We start from the raw sequence: 19322 nt of genomic DNA on the forward strand, positions 1-19322 counted from the left end.
TTAACCAGTGGATATAAGTTCCATGAACAACTGTTTTCTCTGTTATCACTGTGCGGCTGCACAAGATCATCTCTTTCACACTACACACTATTGTACATGAAAGATTTAGTATTGATTCCTATTGTAGTATATGTGTACTGTACCTTGGTGGATGTCAGTGCGTTGTGTAATCTTCAAACACAATACAACTGTCCACTGTAGAGTATATCTGGCAAATCAGCAAATTCACAAAAGCAAGCTTCTGTATCATATAGAGTGTTTCTCACCTTATGGATTTCTCAAATCTTTTCAATTTTAGCATTTACTATAAAAAGTAATTATTTTACAAGTTTAGGATTTATAGATTTATTCTGTGATTTTCTGTGCCTTTATATATATATATTATATACTGTATATGTACAGTATATACTGTATTGTGTTTTTTGGTCAGTTCCTCATTTGGTTTTCAATCACAGTGTATAGGAAATACTCTTAGCTTAGATTTTGATGGTGCAAGCCATTATAAATCGAATAACCTTTTCTGGTGCTTTGGGAGAGTAGTGTTGTGTCTGGTAAAAGGAGCAGTGCTGTATTCAATACACTTCCTGGTTTCTCAACTATATTTTACCTCCCATCACCTTTGTATAATGTTGTAGTCTACAAACTGTATTTTCTGCATGGTTGTAATATAGAAATTACACCTTTAGCACATGTTACTGGTGCATTTCATGCTCCTTTTGAACACAGGAACATTTATTTCATATTTGTATTGGTGTGTCTGTGCTTTACCATTTGGTAACAATTCAAAATAACTACCCTTTAGTAACACGGCGTCTTGTATTTATGTTTTGGAGTTGGACTGATTGTTTGCTTATTTAGCAAACTGCACTAATTGGTGGAATGTAAGATACTAAGGTACAGTACCTTAAGAAAATCCAAGAACTAAGAATTTTTAAGAACCAAGAACTACCCATTATTAAGCTTTGTGTAATTAGGGTAGACACTGAGACTACTAAAATACAGAAACTGTCAACTAACGTTTCCTCATTTGCTATAATGCATGTCTAATCCTAAATTTGAACCACAGTTCTATTGGACTTTTTGTGACACATTTCAAACAGTCCTGTTGCACACTACTAACCTAGGAACATGTGCACCTCCTATGATGAACTAGTGTGTTCATCGACTAATCATTAATTAGCGTGGTGGAACCTTCCGGGGGAATTAGAGGGTCCCACACAAACATCTCAAAGTGGCATCTCCTTGCGTTTCAACAGTGTTCAGGCCTGTTGTCATGGGAGAATGTCACCGGGAGAGAGTGCAGCAGGTTGGATGTTTGCTTGAGGTTTTGCAGCTTGAATCCCAGGATGTCTGTCAGAGACACGAGGCGAGTCTGACATCTAGCATGAAGCACGTGTTTGAAATAAAGAAGCTTCTAACATTGTTACTCTAATTTAATACTGCTGAACTGCCTCTGAGCTGTGCATATCTAAGTCTGTAAGGCAGCCGCGTACCACAGGATTTTCAGTTCTGCCAACTAAATATGCTTTGCAGTGTACAAGGTCATATGTTTTCTGTGACAGTAGTCACTGGGTTTTTAAAGCTGCTTATGAAAACTGCAGGACTGGTTGCTCAGAGCCAGGGTTCTAAGACATCTTTATATGGCACTTTCCTACAATAAGCATTTTCAGACCTGTCTTCAAATTTCAGTATCAGCAGTCACTTTGTGTTAGAGCCTTGCCGTTTATAGAGTATGTATAACTCTCTTTTGGGATGACAGGTTGTTTGTCAATCTGATGTTACTATGGTGCAAGCAAGATGGAAGATAGATTGATTTATTAGTTTTCCTGTTTGTACCCTTTTTATGGAGTTATTGAATCTCTAAAGCATTTATGGTTAATGTTGGTTAATGTTGGAGGCCAAAATATAGCACACACAGAAGGTGTTACTGTAAAAGGAAGACATTACACAGGCGAATTGTGGGTCTTGCTGGGTTTAATAAGGAGAGCTATCAGTGTTCTCAATGTACATTAATGACAGCTGACCTGTCATTCAATGAGGTATTTAAAAAATAGAATGCAGAATGATCAAGGCCCACTCCACCCACCTCTTAAAAGAAAGCCCTGCAAAAATATGACCCTTGTATCCTTGAAAGCTTACATTATTTAAATTGTATCCAGTATTACATTTAGTAGATGTGCATTAATTACAATAATATCAAGTTCACGGAAATAATAATTGCTTTGCGATAATATCTGCAAATCCTTTCTCCCCATGGTATAACTGTAAAAATGGGGATGTGTTTTTTGTTGCATTTTATATTTTTGGCAAAGGCTGTTTTCGTTTCTGCTATTTTATTTCAATACATAGGAGTCTGATTTGGAAAGCAAAATCTATTGTTATCCTTAAGAGTTTTGTCTAATACTGTGTTCTGAAGAATTAGGCCTATCCTTGGGTTGTACATGTACATACAGTAAAATGGCAATGGAATACCAACAGAATATAGTCATTAATGGGAATTTTAAGAATCAGGCTTTAACCCACTTTCTGTTCAGGAATTTAAACAACAAATATGTTACTTACCAACCCGTGCTCTGCACAAAGATAGTGTTTTTTCTTCTTTTAAGAATTTAATATTAAATACACAGAAAGTAACAGAATAGTTACTGAACACATTCCATTGGTATTACATACAGTAGATCACAAATTTTAGTGTCTGTGTTGTCTGGACTACTGTAAGTGAATATACATTGGTCATAAGGAACAAGTAATAGGTTTATTCCATGCTGAAAAGAGAAGAAAGAGAAAACAACGTTTCGGCTGTGGAGCCTTGTTAGGGTGTTCTTACTAGATCCTACGCATGCTGATGCAGCTACAGTACCCACCTGAATGACATTGGTCATATGACAGATTTGAGAAGTACCAGTACCACCTCATTCAATACCAGAAAATTGCCTTCAAAGGTGCTGTAATTTATGGCTCATTTTCTAAATTAGGGCAGATAGGATAGGCGTATATATAATATACTGTACATACAGTAGGGTTCGTTGTACACCAAAAGGTCAGTTTTAAAGCACTCAGGACCACAGCTCAGCTCTGCAGGCAAGTGGGTTATGTGCATGTAATTGCAAAGGGTTCATTTGTCTGTGAGTATAAATGCTTCTGAGTGTCGTGTTTCTTTATTCAAATATGAAAAACTCACTTCTATTATCATAAAGTCATCGGAATAATTCGAAGTATAAAATTACCCACGGCAAAAATCACAAGATGCCAGTTTTTGTGAAAGAACACCTTTTCCTTTTTTTCCCCATGTTGAGCCATGGATCTATGGATGAATATCCAGAAAGGGATCGCCTTCCACTCACCATTTAGTAGGGTAGTGAACAGCAAACTTCTTATGACCTTAGAAGAAAGCTTGCAGGCGATGAATGGATTGTGAAGAGATGGAAGCAAAGGAAACACTAGTTCTGAAATAAAGCCCCCCTGGGAGGTGAAAACAATAAAATACACAGAATACCTGACTGTTGCACAGGAGCCCTAGGCAGTCTTTTCAGTGGCAGGAGGTTAGGGCACACAGCATAATAACATTTAGACTTGCAAGAGGAGTGATGTCTAACCCCAAAAAAAACATCCCTTTTCATTCTGCTGACGCAGTGATGCAAAAACCCAGGCAAGGGACTAATTTCCTTTACCAAAACCATCCTGGTGCTGGATAAAGACATGCACTGAGTACTGTATATGAGATGACATGAGCTGCTTTCATATACTTACAGAATATATGGCAATTTTTTGATAAAATATGATGGCAATAAAGTGGAGAAGGCTGAAATCCTGATTTAGCAATTGAATTAGGTGCTGTGTGAGTTTAATAACCTGAATTTCAAAATTGCGTCACAGGTTTTCCGAAGATATAGCTTGAGCTTAGGTTCTTATTCTAGGAATAATAAAAATGAGTTATCATCGTTTTCTTTTTTAAATTGAATTTACTGGTACTGTATATTAAATGTGAATAATGAACATTTAGAATAGCCTTTTGCTGATTGATTTGCAACTGGTTCTTTAATAAACACGGTTATGCTTGTAAAATGCATAATACAAGCAAGTGTATTTATAGTCCTCCTCTTCTGTCTTGTTTTTTGGATCTCTGTTTTCTCCTTTGTTTCTTGTTTCTGTGAGAACAAGTGGTGTAGAAAGCACCAAAATATGATCAAGATCATGAGTAAAAAGGGTCTTTTTTAAATGTCAGGCTTCACTGCAGAAGAAGTGGAGCTTTTCCACAGAAGTCTTTTTTGAAAGTTTTAGCTGACTTTACCTAGGACCTGCTTAGAGGGTAATTGTGATGAAGATGAACACACAACTGTTGTCATTTCCATTAAACCAAACAATATCGTGGCACCCAACTGGACTGGGAAACAATTAAAGCCCAGCAATTCATATTAACCCAATTCAGCCTGAAACAGTGACACTTCCCTAAAATACATAAAACAGTCAGTATTAATGAGGTAATTAAAACGTTTCTGGGAACAAACAAAGCTGTGGACATAATGAATTTCAATTGAGGCACTAAATTCACTTCATCGCCTGAGAATTAATGAAGAATGAATGCCGGTAAGGTTTACTCCGCTTGCATTGGGGCGTAAATCTCTTTGAATATGTTTGGCAGAGAGGCAAACAATTATACCAGATGCGATAATGTTTATATAGTGGGTTAATGGCTTGGTATTTATTAGCAGAACCTCAAATGGCGAGGTTAAGTTCCTTCTTATTATAAAGACCTATCAATATGAACTGTATAGGTTCCATTACTAAGCTACTTTCATTCTTAGAAAATGCGTTGATCCATGTAATATAACCTGAATGAGATTTTGTTTGCGCTATAAATCTGTCTGCCAGGATCAATGGCTTCTAAGCAGCGCTCATTTTCCTCTTTTATGCAGAGCCAGGCAAATCATTTAATGTTTTCTCTTCATGAATGTAAAAAGTAGCTTGAAGACATGCTTCACTTCTTGGTGGAAAAAGAAGACTTAATTATCTTTGCCTGTGCTAATGACTTGTAGAACTGACATGTTTAACCGAGTTAAAAGATATGTTTTGACTTGGAGCAATAGATTTTATTTTCTTTTTTTGAAGTCGTCGTTGATTTCATTTTCACTCCCGTCCAATAAATGCTTTCACCGGCAGGAATATGTTTACAAGCCAGTACTTTGTGAACACAGTACTGTGTTTGTAGCATTTCTTCCCAGCAGCAGGTAAATATGTCTATGTCACAGGGCCAGCCTGAAGCCACTGGGGGTTACGTCACCATAATAGTTTCATGTTACACCAAGACGCTATTACACTCTTCTAGTTTCACGCACATAATGTACGTTTCTCATGATAAACCCAGTATTATCAATGTACTTCACGGTTCGTTTTTTGGCCTCCATTAGTTCACTGTCAATGGTTTCCTTCTATACAGTCCTCCATACAGTACTCTTCTTCCTAAACAAAATACAATATATAAAATATGGAAATGGTGGGCTCCTTTTTGGAAAAAATACCAACGGAAAACATCCAAGCAAGAATCCCTTGAGTGCTTTCTGGCTCCTGAAAGTATTACGGCTGAGCTGCTTATTATCACAAAAGACGTTTCAGAGAATCAATCATGATTTCTTGTCTGCATAGAGAGTAATTCCTAAATTAAATCTGGCACCATGGGCTTTTATAAAGGGCATTGTGCTACAATATATCTGAGCATGCAAAATTTACCAGTATTGTAACACTGCAATGAAAGGGCACAAAATACAAATAAGTAAACTGCAGCAGTCCTTGTTCAGTTTTAACAATATGATTTATTGCCATCAAGTCATAATTCTAAAATGGAACTTGTGTGAGGCATTTTAAGTTACTTTAATTATGTCAGTTGAAAACAAGTAAGTATCCAGTCAAGATGTAGCGCTCGTAATTGTACCCAAAAGGGATTATATTTCAGGAAAACGTGCGCATTAAATGTGTTTTTTTCCTATAAGTAATGCCATAACTTTCACTGGCGTAAGCAAAATGGAAAGCTTGCCTGTCAGTCCTTTGGCTTAGAAGAAGCATATTCACAGTTTAAAACGTTCTGAAAAACAGCCAAGATTTGTCTAAGCCTAAGCCTTTTGACAGGTTTTTGATATATCATTTATAAAGAAATTATTACCATCTCATTACAGTAGAAGATACAGGTGTTTGTTTATGGAAACAGATGAATATTGCCATTGAATCAATGGCATTTGTACAAGTACAGTCACAAGACTGTAACTCATTCACTTTATATTACATTTACAGTAAATCTAAAACTATTACAATTAAAGGTAAAGTACATAAGCAGTAGGCAATGACTTATAAGATAAGATATATTGCACAGTACATCAGAGTCTTCACTTTCTCTTCTTAGTAGTGCTGTTTTTACAATTGGAATTATTTTTCAGTGTTCAGATATTGTTAGCTTTTCCAGCTGTTCTTCATGTACAGTTGTATTGTGGTTGTGTTTGTATAAACACCTTTCAACTTAGTTACCTTGTTCTAAATTCATGCAATGGTTGCAAGAGAAGTGTAGTCCCTATGTTGTTTGCTTGCAAGAGAACATGTAGCCCCTTCTGATCAAATTAGTGGTGACTAGAGGAGCTGGACTCATGCCATTGACTGTGAAACAACAATGTTGAAGACCTCAGCTGTTCCCTTTAGTCTACAGTATATCTCTTGTGGATGATTTGTGTTCGAAATTAGAAGGGAACTTTTCCTCTTTGTCTTTGGCATTGAGTTAAAGAATGGAAGTTCCAAATCTTTTTGGAGCCCTCAGTTCTTTGAAAAGGATGCATATTTTTATCCTGTTGAGTTGATAAACTGGTTACATGTAGTGTTAGCTACTGTATTAACTGGTTTATTTCATGCACCTGTAAAGTAGTGTCCAGTTCAAAAGGCCTATACCTGCCGTAGTTCCAGAATATGGAAGATCAGATAACATATATCGAAGAGTAAGTGTTGTTTACATTGTGAAAAATAATCTGTATGCACGCAAAACAACATTGGGTGCTACACAAACAAGTGGACGTGGTAAGGAATGTTATTAGGCGGAGTAGAGATTGGAGGTAATTAGCAGGAAAACAAAGGAAACGGTTTGTCAAAGCTGAGGGTGTTGAGCAAACGTTGTGGAAAAACAGATGAGGAGGCTCCACAATAAGTAATAGATTACAATTTCAGCAATTCAAAAGCAAATGAAAAGTGACTGTATATGAAGACCATGTGGCTTTATTTGACTATTTCTTTGCCTTTTTTATCATACCTTATATACATTGGTTGTGGTTTCCTGTGATAAAAAAAAGAAAAGGATAAAAAAGCAAAGTATGACCATTAAAAGTAGTAAAATGTAGTAAACTATTACACAAACTATAGGTATATTACATTCCATGCATGTTATAAGCATTAGTGCGTGTGTGGAAGGACTACACAAAAACTAAACATTTACAGAGGTAAACCTTCATAAGGAATAAACTTAGTTGAACTAACTTTTCAGGAGCAGAAATCCATTGTGTTAAAGTAGAGATGGGATTTGCAAGGGACTTGTAATACTACATGCCTTGTTAAAAAAAAGTTTTTTAATTTATGAATGTCTGTATTTTTTGAATGAATTTAATATATTTTGAATTTGAGCTTTATGAATCTTAGTAAAATAAAAGTTAATATGCTGCAGCTGTGCACATTTGTTTATGTCTGTCTCTTTTTTTTGTCTCTGTTGTTTAGGACTGACAGTGCTGCAGAAAGTTCTAGACACTGCGCCTGAAAAGAACTGGTTTGTTACCTCAGTGAACTTGGAAACTATGACAGAAGCTGCCTTTTTGAAAGTCTTTCAGGATCTGGACAAGAAAAAAGAGGGGCAGATTGTTATTGACTGTGAGACAGACAAGCTGAATTCCATACTGAAACTGGTAAATGTCGTGTTTTGTATTCCTTACACCATCTTTATTCATGGAGCTTAGTATCACCACTTAACCTAATTACCCCCACTAAACAAAGCGATCTACACTGTGCATAGGACTTCCAGGGCAATTCTGTAGAGCTTCAGACAACTGCTCAAACCCTGGCTTGGCTGCATTCGGTGAACCACTCAAATATTTTCAACCGAAAACAACACAAATTAAAACAATTAAAAACGGAGACACTAATTGCTAATATGATCCAACTGAGAATTGTTTAACCCTAACCACCATAACCACATTTAAACAAATGCTGTTCTCATTTCTGCAGTGAGGGATTGGTTTGGGCATTGCCAGAAATAACATAATTTCCTAAACAGATCTCTGTGTGGCCCTCTCTTGCCCCTGATGCTTGCTGGGATACGCTCCGGCTCCCCCATAAGGAAATGGATAGATGGTTCTCTGTGTGGCACGAAAAAAGATTGCACACTGTGAAACACTTTAGCAGATACTTTATAAATCTGAGAAGTTCCGATTGCAATGAAGCTCATCTGCAATTATGCAGTAATTTAAATGAACAGCTTTAAAGCACATGTTCCTCTCATTATTGTTAACCTTCCCTTAATCTGTACTACTTACCAGCAATGAAGAGTTAAGTTATGTTAAATAAATGTAAACAATTATGAGCAGCTCCTTCAAATGAAAAAGATGATATGAAATTAAATGTCATTGCAAATTTCACAATTTCCTACACACTGCAAGAGACAATGCTCTGGAGCTTTAGCTGTTTTTGAAACTATCCCTGCTTTCCTGCTGCTGCAGCTGAACTCAGTGTAGCTGGTAAGCAAGGAGACTTTCAAAAGCATACAGTATGAGCTCAGTACAACAGTACATTGCATGAATAATTGAAAAAAAAAGAGTCTTTAAGATATTCAATGAACAAAATTGTGATGGTGATGATTTTTCATTGTTAGTTATGTTCTGGAGTTTGGCATGTGATGTGGCACACGGAGACACCAGGCTACCTGTCTCTGCAGCTCTGCCTCTGCCGGGATTCGATCAATGTAGTCTGGAATATTTCAGAGCTGCACAGACCACACCATGCCACTGTCCAGGCAGCTGTGAAATCCCCCTAACAGATTCAGTGTCTCCCAGGTTACTACGATATTACATCTCCTTAACTTGCTTAAAACCCATTAAATGAGAAATCCATTTAAAAACATTCAAAAAAAAATTCAACAGCAATTTTCAAACATTCTCTGCAATCTGGTGAATTTGTGATACAATTTCTTTAATGTCAAACTAATAAATGCTGATCAAAAAAGTTGAAATCATTCTAAGTTGAATACTGAGTCATCGGAAGTTGAAAATGTCATTATATGAAGGCTTGTGTGATGTTTAGTTCTTTTCTACATATCTTCCTGGCTCTAGGGTTAACCCTGACACATTAGGGCTTTTGGAATAGATTTAATTATGACTCATCTTGTCTTTTTTGCTCAAAAAACTTCTGTTGTACAGAATACATTTCTTTGGTAGAACATATTTCACATACAGGTAAATCCCCCCTTCCCCCTTAATTGTTACTGATTTGTTACTCAGATTTAACAATTAAAAATGTCTAAGGATAATAGCCTGGATTCATGAGATATGCGAGAAATTTAGAATCACACTTGCCAAACAATCATATCAGTGCTCTTCTTATTCTATGAAGATCATTTTTTATATTTAATAGTATTAGAATTCAAAACATAAATGTCAATTTAGAAATGTATATTGTTTTCATTTTTTTAGGAATGGTAGGGTAATTTGAAAGGCAATTTGAGTCAGTGAAAAAGTCAATTTTCTCAAATTGGTTTAGAGTAAGAAATGAGAAAATTAGATTATAACTGTTCAATGTGAATGATATCATTGGACCTGTTTGAAGCTTATGGCCTACTTACCACATCAGAAGAAAAAAGCTCAGTGAAACTTTGTGGAGTGTGTGTTAAGCCTTAAAGCCAAAATCTTTTCAGTTTCAATGAAAGATCAGATACGGTGGAGAAAAAAACATTTTGCAGGTTACTTTTTGTGTTAAATGTTAGTTTTATCCTGTACGGTACACAACATGCTATTCTTTTATGATTTTCTAAATACTACATATCCCCAGTGTCCCTGGATATAATTAATTCATTCTCTGGTTAATTAGTAAATGTGTGAGCAAATATGTAGAGTTGTGACTGAGAGCTGTAATGCTTGATCATTTCCTTTCCTGTTTGCGCTGTTGAGTTTACAATCTTCAGTCAGGTTGTAAAAAGCTGTGCTCTTGTTACTGTATGTCTTTTGCCAAAATTGCTGAGTTTGCTGACAGCCCTGACTGTTGCATTTACCTACTGTATCATTCCTTCTTAAGATCATCCCATGCTGTAATGCCTGCTTAACTTAAATTATGGACTCTAGTCTATGTGATGAATACAGTATATCAAACACATCACACTTACTTATTCAACATTTGACTAACCAGAAAACCAAAGTAAATGCTCTATTTACACAAAAAAATAGATAACACATTTCGGAGTGTTTTCAAATTAATTTGTTAAAATGATCTCCTGGAATTCAAAAGAGCTGTCTTTGTCATTGAGTAATGACCACAAAGATCTGAGGACAGGGTCTTCAGGTCTTTATCTAATCAGTAGTTACAGGTACATACCGGAGAGTGGCTTGTTAAACGTTCGAATGTGTCAGACAAGCTGTTCAGTCTAGGTTGTGATTCCATACCAATTGATTAGAGTTCAGTTTTATAACAGATAATATAAACCCATCTGAAGACCAAAGGATATTGTGGATGACGAAGTGACACACGCATGTTGATGAATATAATGGGAAACATGGCAATTGAGCAGTTGTACTCAATCTGTTTATATCCAGAATACTGATTTGAATGTTAAGTAAGGACATTTACAATTAGAGAAACACATACAGTACATGTGACTTTGTGCTCTGTTTTGCAGATTGCCAGCCATGGAAAGAATGTGAAAAGTTATCATTACATACTAGCCAACCTGGTAAGGAACTGTTTTTATTTCCATTCTGCTCATCAATACTGTATATGATGAGAACTTTTCCATGCTTTCTTTAGCATCTCCAGCTAAAGAAAGAGCATGCAATAAAGTTGAAAGAAATAATCGAAAAATTGAAAATATAACATAGGGACAAGCAGTTATTACTACTTAATAAGTTGTTGCTTCTGACCAACAACTGTAAAACTAGTTAGTATAAGTAATTTATAAGTATTGATATTTAACAGGTAACTCCTTGTCCTGCAATGGTCATACTGTGTTGCACTGGATCCACACTGGCACTTCATTAACATGACATGATGAAAGATTGATTGATTGATGTGCTTGTGAATTAATATTTTACATTTTGACAACTAATGTGTAAAAGACAAAATTTTAAAAATGAAAAAAGTTTTATCAAATCAAATATGCATATACTGTATGTTTAAATAACTTCACATTTTCACAGGTCACACATATGTGAGCAAGATGCTTTTATTAAACTGTATACTAAGATAATAGTGTTTGAGTCTTACTCATATGGTTTGAGTTTCCAAGTCGTTTTTTTATTTGAAAAACTTTAATTTTTTATTTGAAGTACCTTTAATAACAGGAAGATGTTAGGCGCAATTAGGCATCTAAGCTTTACAGTTGTTGTAATTTCTTTTAAAATGAAAAAATATGGTGACATTTCAAGGTGTCATGCAGATTGTGTCAAAGGTTTTGACTCCTACTGTATATTTCCTGGATTAAGTCTGATTAGTGGTTTGTGTCAGAACTCAACAAATAATGTATTTACATCAATAAAATGTATGCAATCAGCAGTTGGAATGCAGTGATTAATGTGAATGCAATCAGTGTGCGAGAAAAACACAGCTGGAGGAAAATATCAGTATGCAAAAGAAGTACAGAGGTTGTATCAAAACAAGATTAAACATTTTCTGAAATCTGAGAGCGGGGATAAATTCTTAATTATTTTTGCTAAACCATTACTGTGTCAATAAGCTAAACAATTAAGGCATATTAAAGTACATAAGGTGTTGAATATGTTGAATGTGCTGATAGTAAGCTCTGGTATACATTTCAATTTAGTACTGTATGAGAGCAACTAATTTTTTAATGGCTGACATAAAATAAGCCATTTTTAAACATGAAGTACAGTATATGGGTTATAAAGATGCTTAATTGCTTGCTGCGATACTTTTTATAATTCAGTAATATATAAAATGTGTGTCATAAAAAGGTTTTTATTTTGGACATATACACAATACTAGGCCTTTGAGTCTTATGATTGCTTGTTTCTATAGTAACCCGTTCAATCCACTGCACTGAACTGTACTGGCAGCAAAACAGCAGAATATACTGAGCGACTCTGTCTGTTCTCCTTGTTGAGTCTATAGAGAACTAGATTTGAAAGGTATAACGGAGAAGAATACTTAATAATGGAAAGAAGGAAATGCAATAAAATTACTTTCTACTGACAGCCCAGATCATCTTACAGTATGTATTTGTTCAGAAATCAAATCTATGCTAATGTCACTGAGTTACAGTATAAGTGCTTTGTAACTGTATTAAGATCATGTTTTTTGCTAGTTTTTTTGTAAAACAAATGAAAGTGAAGTGCAAGTGGTCTTGGGTACAAATTTGGTCCCTTAAGGTCAGGTATGGCATTTCTTAAAACATACCTTGCATAGAAAAACAAGATAGATCACTTTGATCTGCAAAGAAATCCACAAATGTAATAGAAAGGAAACATGTCTTTGTTCTGTTAGAATGCTGTGACATAAGGGTGAGCCTCCAGGAAGTGAGGTCACAGGACTTGAACGATGTAGCACTGAGCAATCAGGTTGTAATCAGTCCTAGACAGTCCTGCCCATCAGTGTGTCTATAATGAATTGGAGTGTCTAAACTATAATACTTGGGTCTCATCATTGGCCCTGGAGTGGTGTCTTGACTCATGATGTCCTCTAGGTCTTGATTGACTGTCTTGATGTCCTGTGATTGACAGACTACAAGGTCTTCTGAAGGTTACAAGTTGCTGGCTGTGAGCACCCTGAGAGACAATTTCGTAAAGGCTTTTTTTAGGCATATAGGTTTTCTTTCCTTGTTTTCGCCATTCAACTTGACATTCAACAGGTAAAGTCACCCCACCACAAATTAGCTCTGTGTACAAATAAGATGATTTTATGATTATGCAACAGTTCAAGTCACTCAAGTGCAGGACAGGCAGGCATGAATAAGGAATTGAACAACACAATGTAAAAAAATGAATAAGTATCCAAAAACCTTACAGTTTATTTCTTTAAAAAGAAAAGCGATACGTTGATTTTAATGTGAAGATTTAATGTTCTAAATAGGCAGAATGGCCTTCTCTCATCTGTAACCTTTCTCTTGGTTTTTCTGACATAAATAAATGTGACCCTGTGATATTTTCCCTTGACAAATTGATGTGAAGATCATGCGTTTTTAATGTCCATGCCATGCCGACCTACAGCACTGTAAAACTGTTACCAATCTTAACTGGAAGCACATAAAGAAACAATATCTTTGCAAGATTCACCAGGGTTCTGGGCTGATTTTTCCCTGTGTTGCCCTTAGAAGAGTGACACATGATGATTAGAGTACCTTTCTGGTGGTTCTGAGGAACTATGTGAGACTGGGATGGGGGTTTTGTGCAGGTCTTCACTGGATCAGAGATGTGGCCGGGAAGATTATACCCTGTTACAGTCAAAAATGTACTCCAGAATAAAGAGTAAATCTCTTCTCCACTCCCAAGTTTTTCACATCTATTTTATCGCATAGCCTTTAAGCATAAAGTAATATTTGCAAAATATGAAAGTGAAAGTGATTTTTTTTTTGTTCCTACGCACTTGTAAGTCTGTGATCTGGTGAGCAGATGTTTCAGCTTATTATGCTGAGTCCGATATACACTTCACAGCCCCATAGGGACACTCTTCTGACACGAGATGATATTCATCAGTGCTCATCCTTGTGGCAAACATACACAGAATTACTGTGGCAGCTGCAGTGAATGCAGCCTGTGGCATCACACCTGTGCAACTGCCCAACACTGCAGTATAAACAGCTATTTTAAGAATCTTCATTTGTCTTTTTTTCGAGACTTTTAAGCGATTATGAAAAACATGAGACAGATTTTATTGCCGCACTCTGTTATGTTTAGAGTTTCACATGTTCAGGGACACTCTCACACTCTGGGCTAGTCACACTCACTGTAGTCATCAGATTCAGGGATGGTGAAAAAATTGAGTTGTCTGTGTTCTGGCTTGGGAGATAAACAGTGGACTAGAAGGACTAGATCTTGCAGAAAGTAACCATTGCTGTGTAAGGCTTTGTACACTCAGCTAAACAACTTTTGCCGTCTCAAATTCCCCCAAAAGCCTGTGTTACCTATTTACTTCACTTTGTTGTCCAAGGTGGGAAATGTTTTTTGCAAGGAAGGTAACACAATACAAAACACATTTAACACAACACAGAGCCTTTAAAAAATAGGAGACATGCATGTACGATGAGATAAATAAAAGAATCAGTTGTCCAAATTAAGCAGGTTAACAGTCATGGAAATAAAAGATAGCTTAGATCTATTGCACTTGAATCTAAGCCATCTTAATCGACACCCAGATGGAAAGAGCTTGAAATCACTGTGCAAGGGGTACTTTCTTTTTGATGTATTTGTCTGAAAGCTGTAGCTATTGCGCACCAGTTGTTTTGCTGGCTACCATCACAGATCTGCTCCGTCTGCTTTTATAGCATTTATTAAGGTTACCGAACCAGGCTACCACAGGGAATGAATGGACAGATGGACAGTTAATCGGGCTGGATTAACAAAAAACAAACAAAAGTTCCCAGTGTTTTTGCATTACCTGCTCAAGCTAAGAAGCTATACAAATATAGAACATGTTAATGTCCGTGAAGCCTGTGGGGGATAGATAAGATGAAGGGGGGAAAGTGTCATACATCATCTGGTGTGGTGATTTCCAAATCGTCTTCTCCATTCTGAGAAGCAATTGCTCAGCAAGATCATTACATCATTTTTATTTGACCTGAACGTGACTCTGGCTTGACCTGACCCTTCTAGGTGGTACTTCGGAGCATTGTCGTGTACTGTAAACCCTGGAAGTTAAAAGACTCTTGTGCTTGTTTTACTTCCTGACTAATTCCTTGTGATGCCTGACTAAGCGGTCACTTGCAAAAGGTGATAGTTTGAGTCTGTTTGGTATGATGGTGGCACTGCTTCCAGCAATACACCTGCCCTGTTACAGAACAATCACTGCAGGAAATGTTGGTGGGGAGAGATGTGTAAATATATAGAGGCTTGTCAAGATTGTTCTTTCAGGAAAATAATTCACTATATTGGGCAAAATGTCCAGCTTAATAACCAATAACACTAGCTGTAAACCTGCATTCTTAAGCTCAAAACATGGGATTCATCAAAGTGTATGTCTTGTATGTTATTTAAAAAAAAGCAATTCTCTATTCATATTTAGTCCAGTATACTGTATGTTAAATACAGTTTACCCTTAAATGTTATAAACAATAATATTGTGGCATCAAAGAATAAAGACCAGTTCTTACTGTATGTTTAAATTCTGGAGTTTGTGATGTCTGCCAAATATTCAAATGTTTGTTTTGTTCTCAAAAAATATCCTCCGTTTTGAACAATATGATACAGTTTCGGTATTTCATTTTTCAAAGCAATGTGACAAACGACAAACAAGTACTGTGACTGTATTGTAACATTTTGGGTGGCTTGTCAGAGTAATTTAGGTGCAGATTATTCAAAAGCAGTTTTCTTTCTTAATTTTACATTTGAAATTAGTTATGAATTGTTCACTATAAAAGAAACAGCTTTTTCAACATTCAGGCAATCAAAAACATGATTGTTTCATGTACACCTGCTAATCTATCTTTCTGTCTTCTTCCTCGGTAACTCTCTTCAGTTTTTTGCTTTTTGTAATAAAATATGTTAAGCGTGTCCAATTACATCAATAATGAGCTAATTAAGGTACTGTAGTTATTGTAAGTGCCCAGCTGGGCTAAAAAAAATCATGAACACACCCGTCCTCCAATACCAGAGCTCAGGACCCATGATTTAAACTTTTATCTCCAAAACTATTGAATTTGATTTTATACTGAGAAGCACCACAAGTTGAAATGTTTTGACAGCTGATTGTTGTATGAGATGCTCTATTCCTGTGAAAAGAAGTGAAAAAAGTGAAAGCAGTGTGCTGAATTCTGGTGCACTACCGTGAGTGTGTGTGGCTGTATCGGGATTATATAATACTGTATGAGTTGGAAGCAGTTCCCAACAAACACTTTTAAGGTCAGAAAAAGTTTTTGTGTATTTGATAAATCACCATAAATCTTCTAAACAGCCATCTTCTAGTAATATAATGCACTTTTCTTAGATGACTAAATGCATACTGTACAGTATGTTTTACAGTAATGGAAATAGATTGCATATATAAGTATGCAATTTCTAAGGAATATAGAAAGAATTTTAGGCACAAATCCGGATTGTGTTTTTTCTACACAAGAAATTTGTGTATGGCAGACATTTCCTTTCTGAATTTAGTAGAAACCTTAATAAAAGAACATACTGCAGGTTCAAATTTGCAGTTGTTGTGGTGGTGTAAGCTTTGAGCCCTTAGTTAGTACCTGATTATATACTGTAAACCCAGCCAATTTACTGTTCTATTTAATTTAGTTCTAAAATGTGCCATCACAGAAAACAATATGCATGCTTTTTACTTGAAAACAAGGTTTGTGGTGGTTCTTTGTTTGGCAGCTCCTTAGATCAAAATCAAATGAGCTAGAAAGCCTACAAATGAGAGGAAGGCATTCAGCCTTTTTTGTGTTCTTACAGTATGTTCTCTGTTCTTCCTCCTCCATAGTAAGCATTTGAGTGAGGCACATTTTTACCTTTCTTCAGAGGTCTAGACTTATGCACTTTCCACTAGAAGAATAAATGAGACATGAAAGCCCTTTAAATTGTGTTTTCTTTAACACAATATTCACTTATTGCAAGGAATATAGATTTGTACGCAAGGAGGACCCCAGGGAATCAACGGTGATATGTGGAAGTCAATAACACATAGACAGCCTAAATTCCTGTTGATCATCTGCGGATAATAATCCTCATCTTAATCTCCCACTTTATTACTAATTTTACGCACTTGTGGCCTTTCTATTAAACATTCTTTAAAAAGAAGGCTGTGACATCATGTTTATACCTACATAATGTGTCCTGGGCCTCACTTATATTGATATACTGTAAATGGACTACTTCTTTATGCACACAATGTATGAATAATAAACTGGGGGCTCCTAAGTGTCTCAACTAATGCAAGTGCTCATTCAGTTGCTGTTAGGAGTGTGGGTTAGTGAGATATGGGGATGAACGTACAGTGCACTGCTACCTGGCCAGGTGAACCCCTTCTCCTCCACCTGCTTATGCCTCCCTTCCCACCCCTGGTTCACCTGGCCAGCACTGTTGAGCCTGAGTACCGAGGATGTAGTGGCGAGGTGATTTAGTTAACAATGTGAAATGAAAAGGTTTTAAAATTACAATGCTTACAGTAATTGGCATGCCTGTTTAATAGTTTGAAACTGTATGCAGTAGAGTCAGTTCATGAATGGTTTAATTAGAATTAAGACAATGCACAGAAGAAAGAAAAAAAGCCTGAGTTGTTTTGGTGTGTCTTGTAGGGAGGCATAGCTATAAAAGAGTCCATTTTCACATCAAACCTGAGGAATTTTAGTATGTATTTTTATATTATATTAAAGAACCTTACTTTCCACTACTTAGATGTGGAATGCATAGATATTTATCTCATATCACATTTGATTTTGTGGAAAAAACACAATTATACTCTATTATTGTTGTGTGATATTAATAAGACAACTAAAATCTAATTTTGTTAATTAGCTAGTAGTAAAAACATTAAATACAGGCTGATTTCATCCTGACTGGGGCACATTTGTGCTATGTAGCATGTACTCTTGTTATTTTGTGCATTTCTGTATGCTATTCATATTAAAATACAACTATATTTTAAGATGAGGTACAACCAGTCACCACAGATATTATGAGTAAAATACAGTAACTATGTTATTGTTCAGTGTACCCTGATTTTTTTAATCTTTCAACTATAACAATCTAAAATGGGGATTTAAATTTCAATCTAATAATCTCTCAAAAATCCTGATGAAAGCTGTTCCGATTTCTTATTCAAACATATAAAGTACAAAACCTAATCCAATTTGGGTGTAAAAATCCCATTGCTCAAAGTTTGAAAGTGCATTGTAGGATGTAGCTCCATAGCAAAGCATGGATTTAGGAGGTTTAAATGGCAATGCACTGTAGTATAATGATGCTTATTTGCTATTGTGGAGACCTTCACAAAACGAGCCCAGTTTAGAACGTAAAAGCTGTGGAAATCATGTTTCACATTAGTCTTGAGAATAGTGTGAAGGCATAGTGAAAGGTAGCGCTCCATAGTGGAAAGAAAATGAAAATTTCTTTTACATAAAATAATTATGTATTATTTGGTAAATACCGTATGTATATCACTTGCTGTAGTTTCAGTGAAGTTCCTAAATGCTGTTATTAAATCCCCAACAACTACAAAATGGGGAAGCATTTCCTGCAACAGTGCTTCACTAAACTGTTAACAGGACATTTTGCTAGAATCTGCAATTGAAGGAAATCTGTGGACATCTCTGATTGCCTATATGAATTACAGAGAAGAATGCTTCACAGTTAGACAGGACTGCAACCTAGTGGCAGTCCATAAATACACAGCACATTAAAATGAAACAAATCTCTGAGATTGCTCATTTATATTTACATTCAGTCTCCGATGTGTTTTAGATTTAATGATTTTTACAAAGTAATTGTTAACTGTTAATCTGCTGTGAGGGCAATGTAATAGATGAAGTTTTTGCTAGTCAACTAAATATAAGGTTTTCAAATAGTTACCTGCATTTTATGTGTTTTCTAAAATAGTATGCTACATCTTGTATGTATACTTCATTTCTGTATTGTTTCTGAATTTGGCAGATGTTAAATGTGTAGCCTGCAGGTGTTTTTGGAAGAGTTCATATTCTCTTTGGAACATCCTTCCTTGTGCCTCTTGCATTCTTTGAAAATCAGCAATATCACTTGTGTTGCATTATCTCCGATTCTCTCAAAGTCCGAGCAAGAAGTCCTACCGTATGCGCACTGGCCATAAGGCTCAGGTGGCAAAGGAACAAAGGAGATGGGAGATCTCTTAAAGTCAACAAGGAAAGCACACAAAACAAATCCGGAGAATGTGATTGCAGAAGGCCATACAGAGCTTCGGGAGAAACTAGG

General features: G+C 36.0%; 1 protein-coding gene across 6 annotated transcripts in view; it reads left to right on the plus strand.

The window, feature by feature from the left end:
* Positions 1-19322, plus strand: part of gria1a (glutamate receptor, ionotropic, AMPA 1a) — an 81189-nt gene that overhangs the window by 20531 nt on the left and 41336 nt on the right. For all 6 annotated transcript variants that reach the window (XM_015349392.2, XM_015349395.2, XM_006631709.3 and 3 more), the window contains exons 4-5: positions 7741-7925; positions 10901-10954. In XM_015349392.2, coding sequence (XP_015204878.1) covers positions 7741-7925; positions 10901-10954 — 239 coding nt within the window. The remainder of the gene's footprint in view (positions 1-7740; positions 7926-10900; positions 10955-19322) is intronic.

This window comes from Lepisosteus oculatus, chromosome 11, assembly GCF_040954835.1.
Source record: "Lepisosteus oculatus isolate fLepOcu1 chromosome 11, fLepOcu1.hap2, whole genome shotgun sequence".
NCBI lineage: Eukaryota > Metazoa > Chordata > Actinopteri > Semionotiformes > Lepisosteidae > Lepisosteus > Lepisosteus oculatus.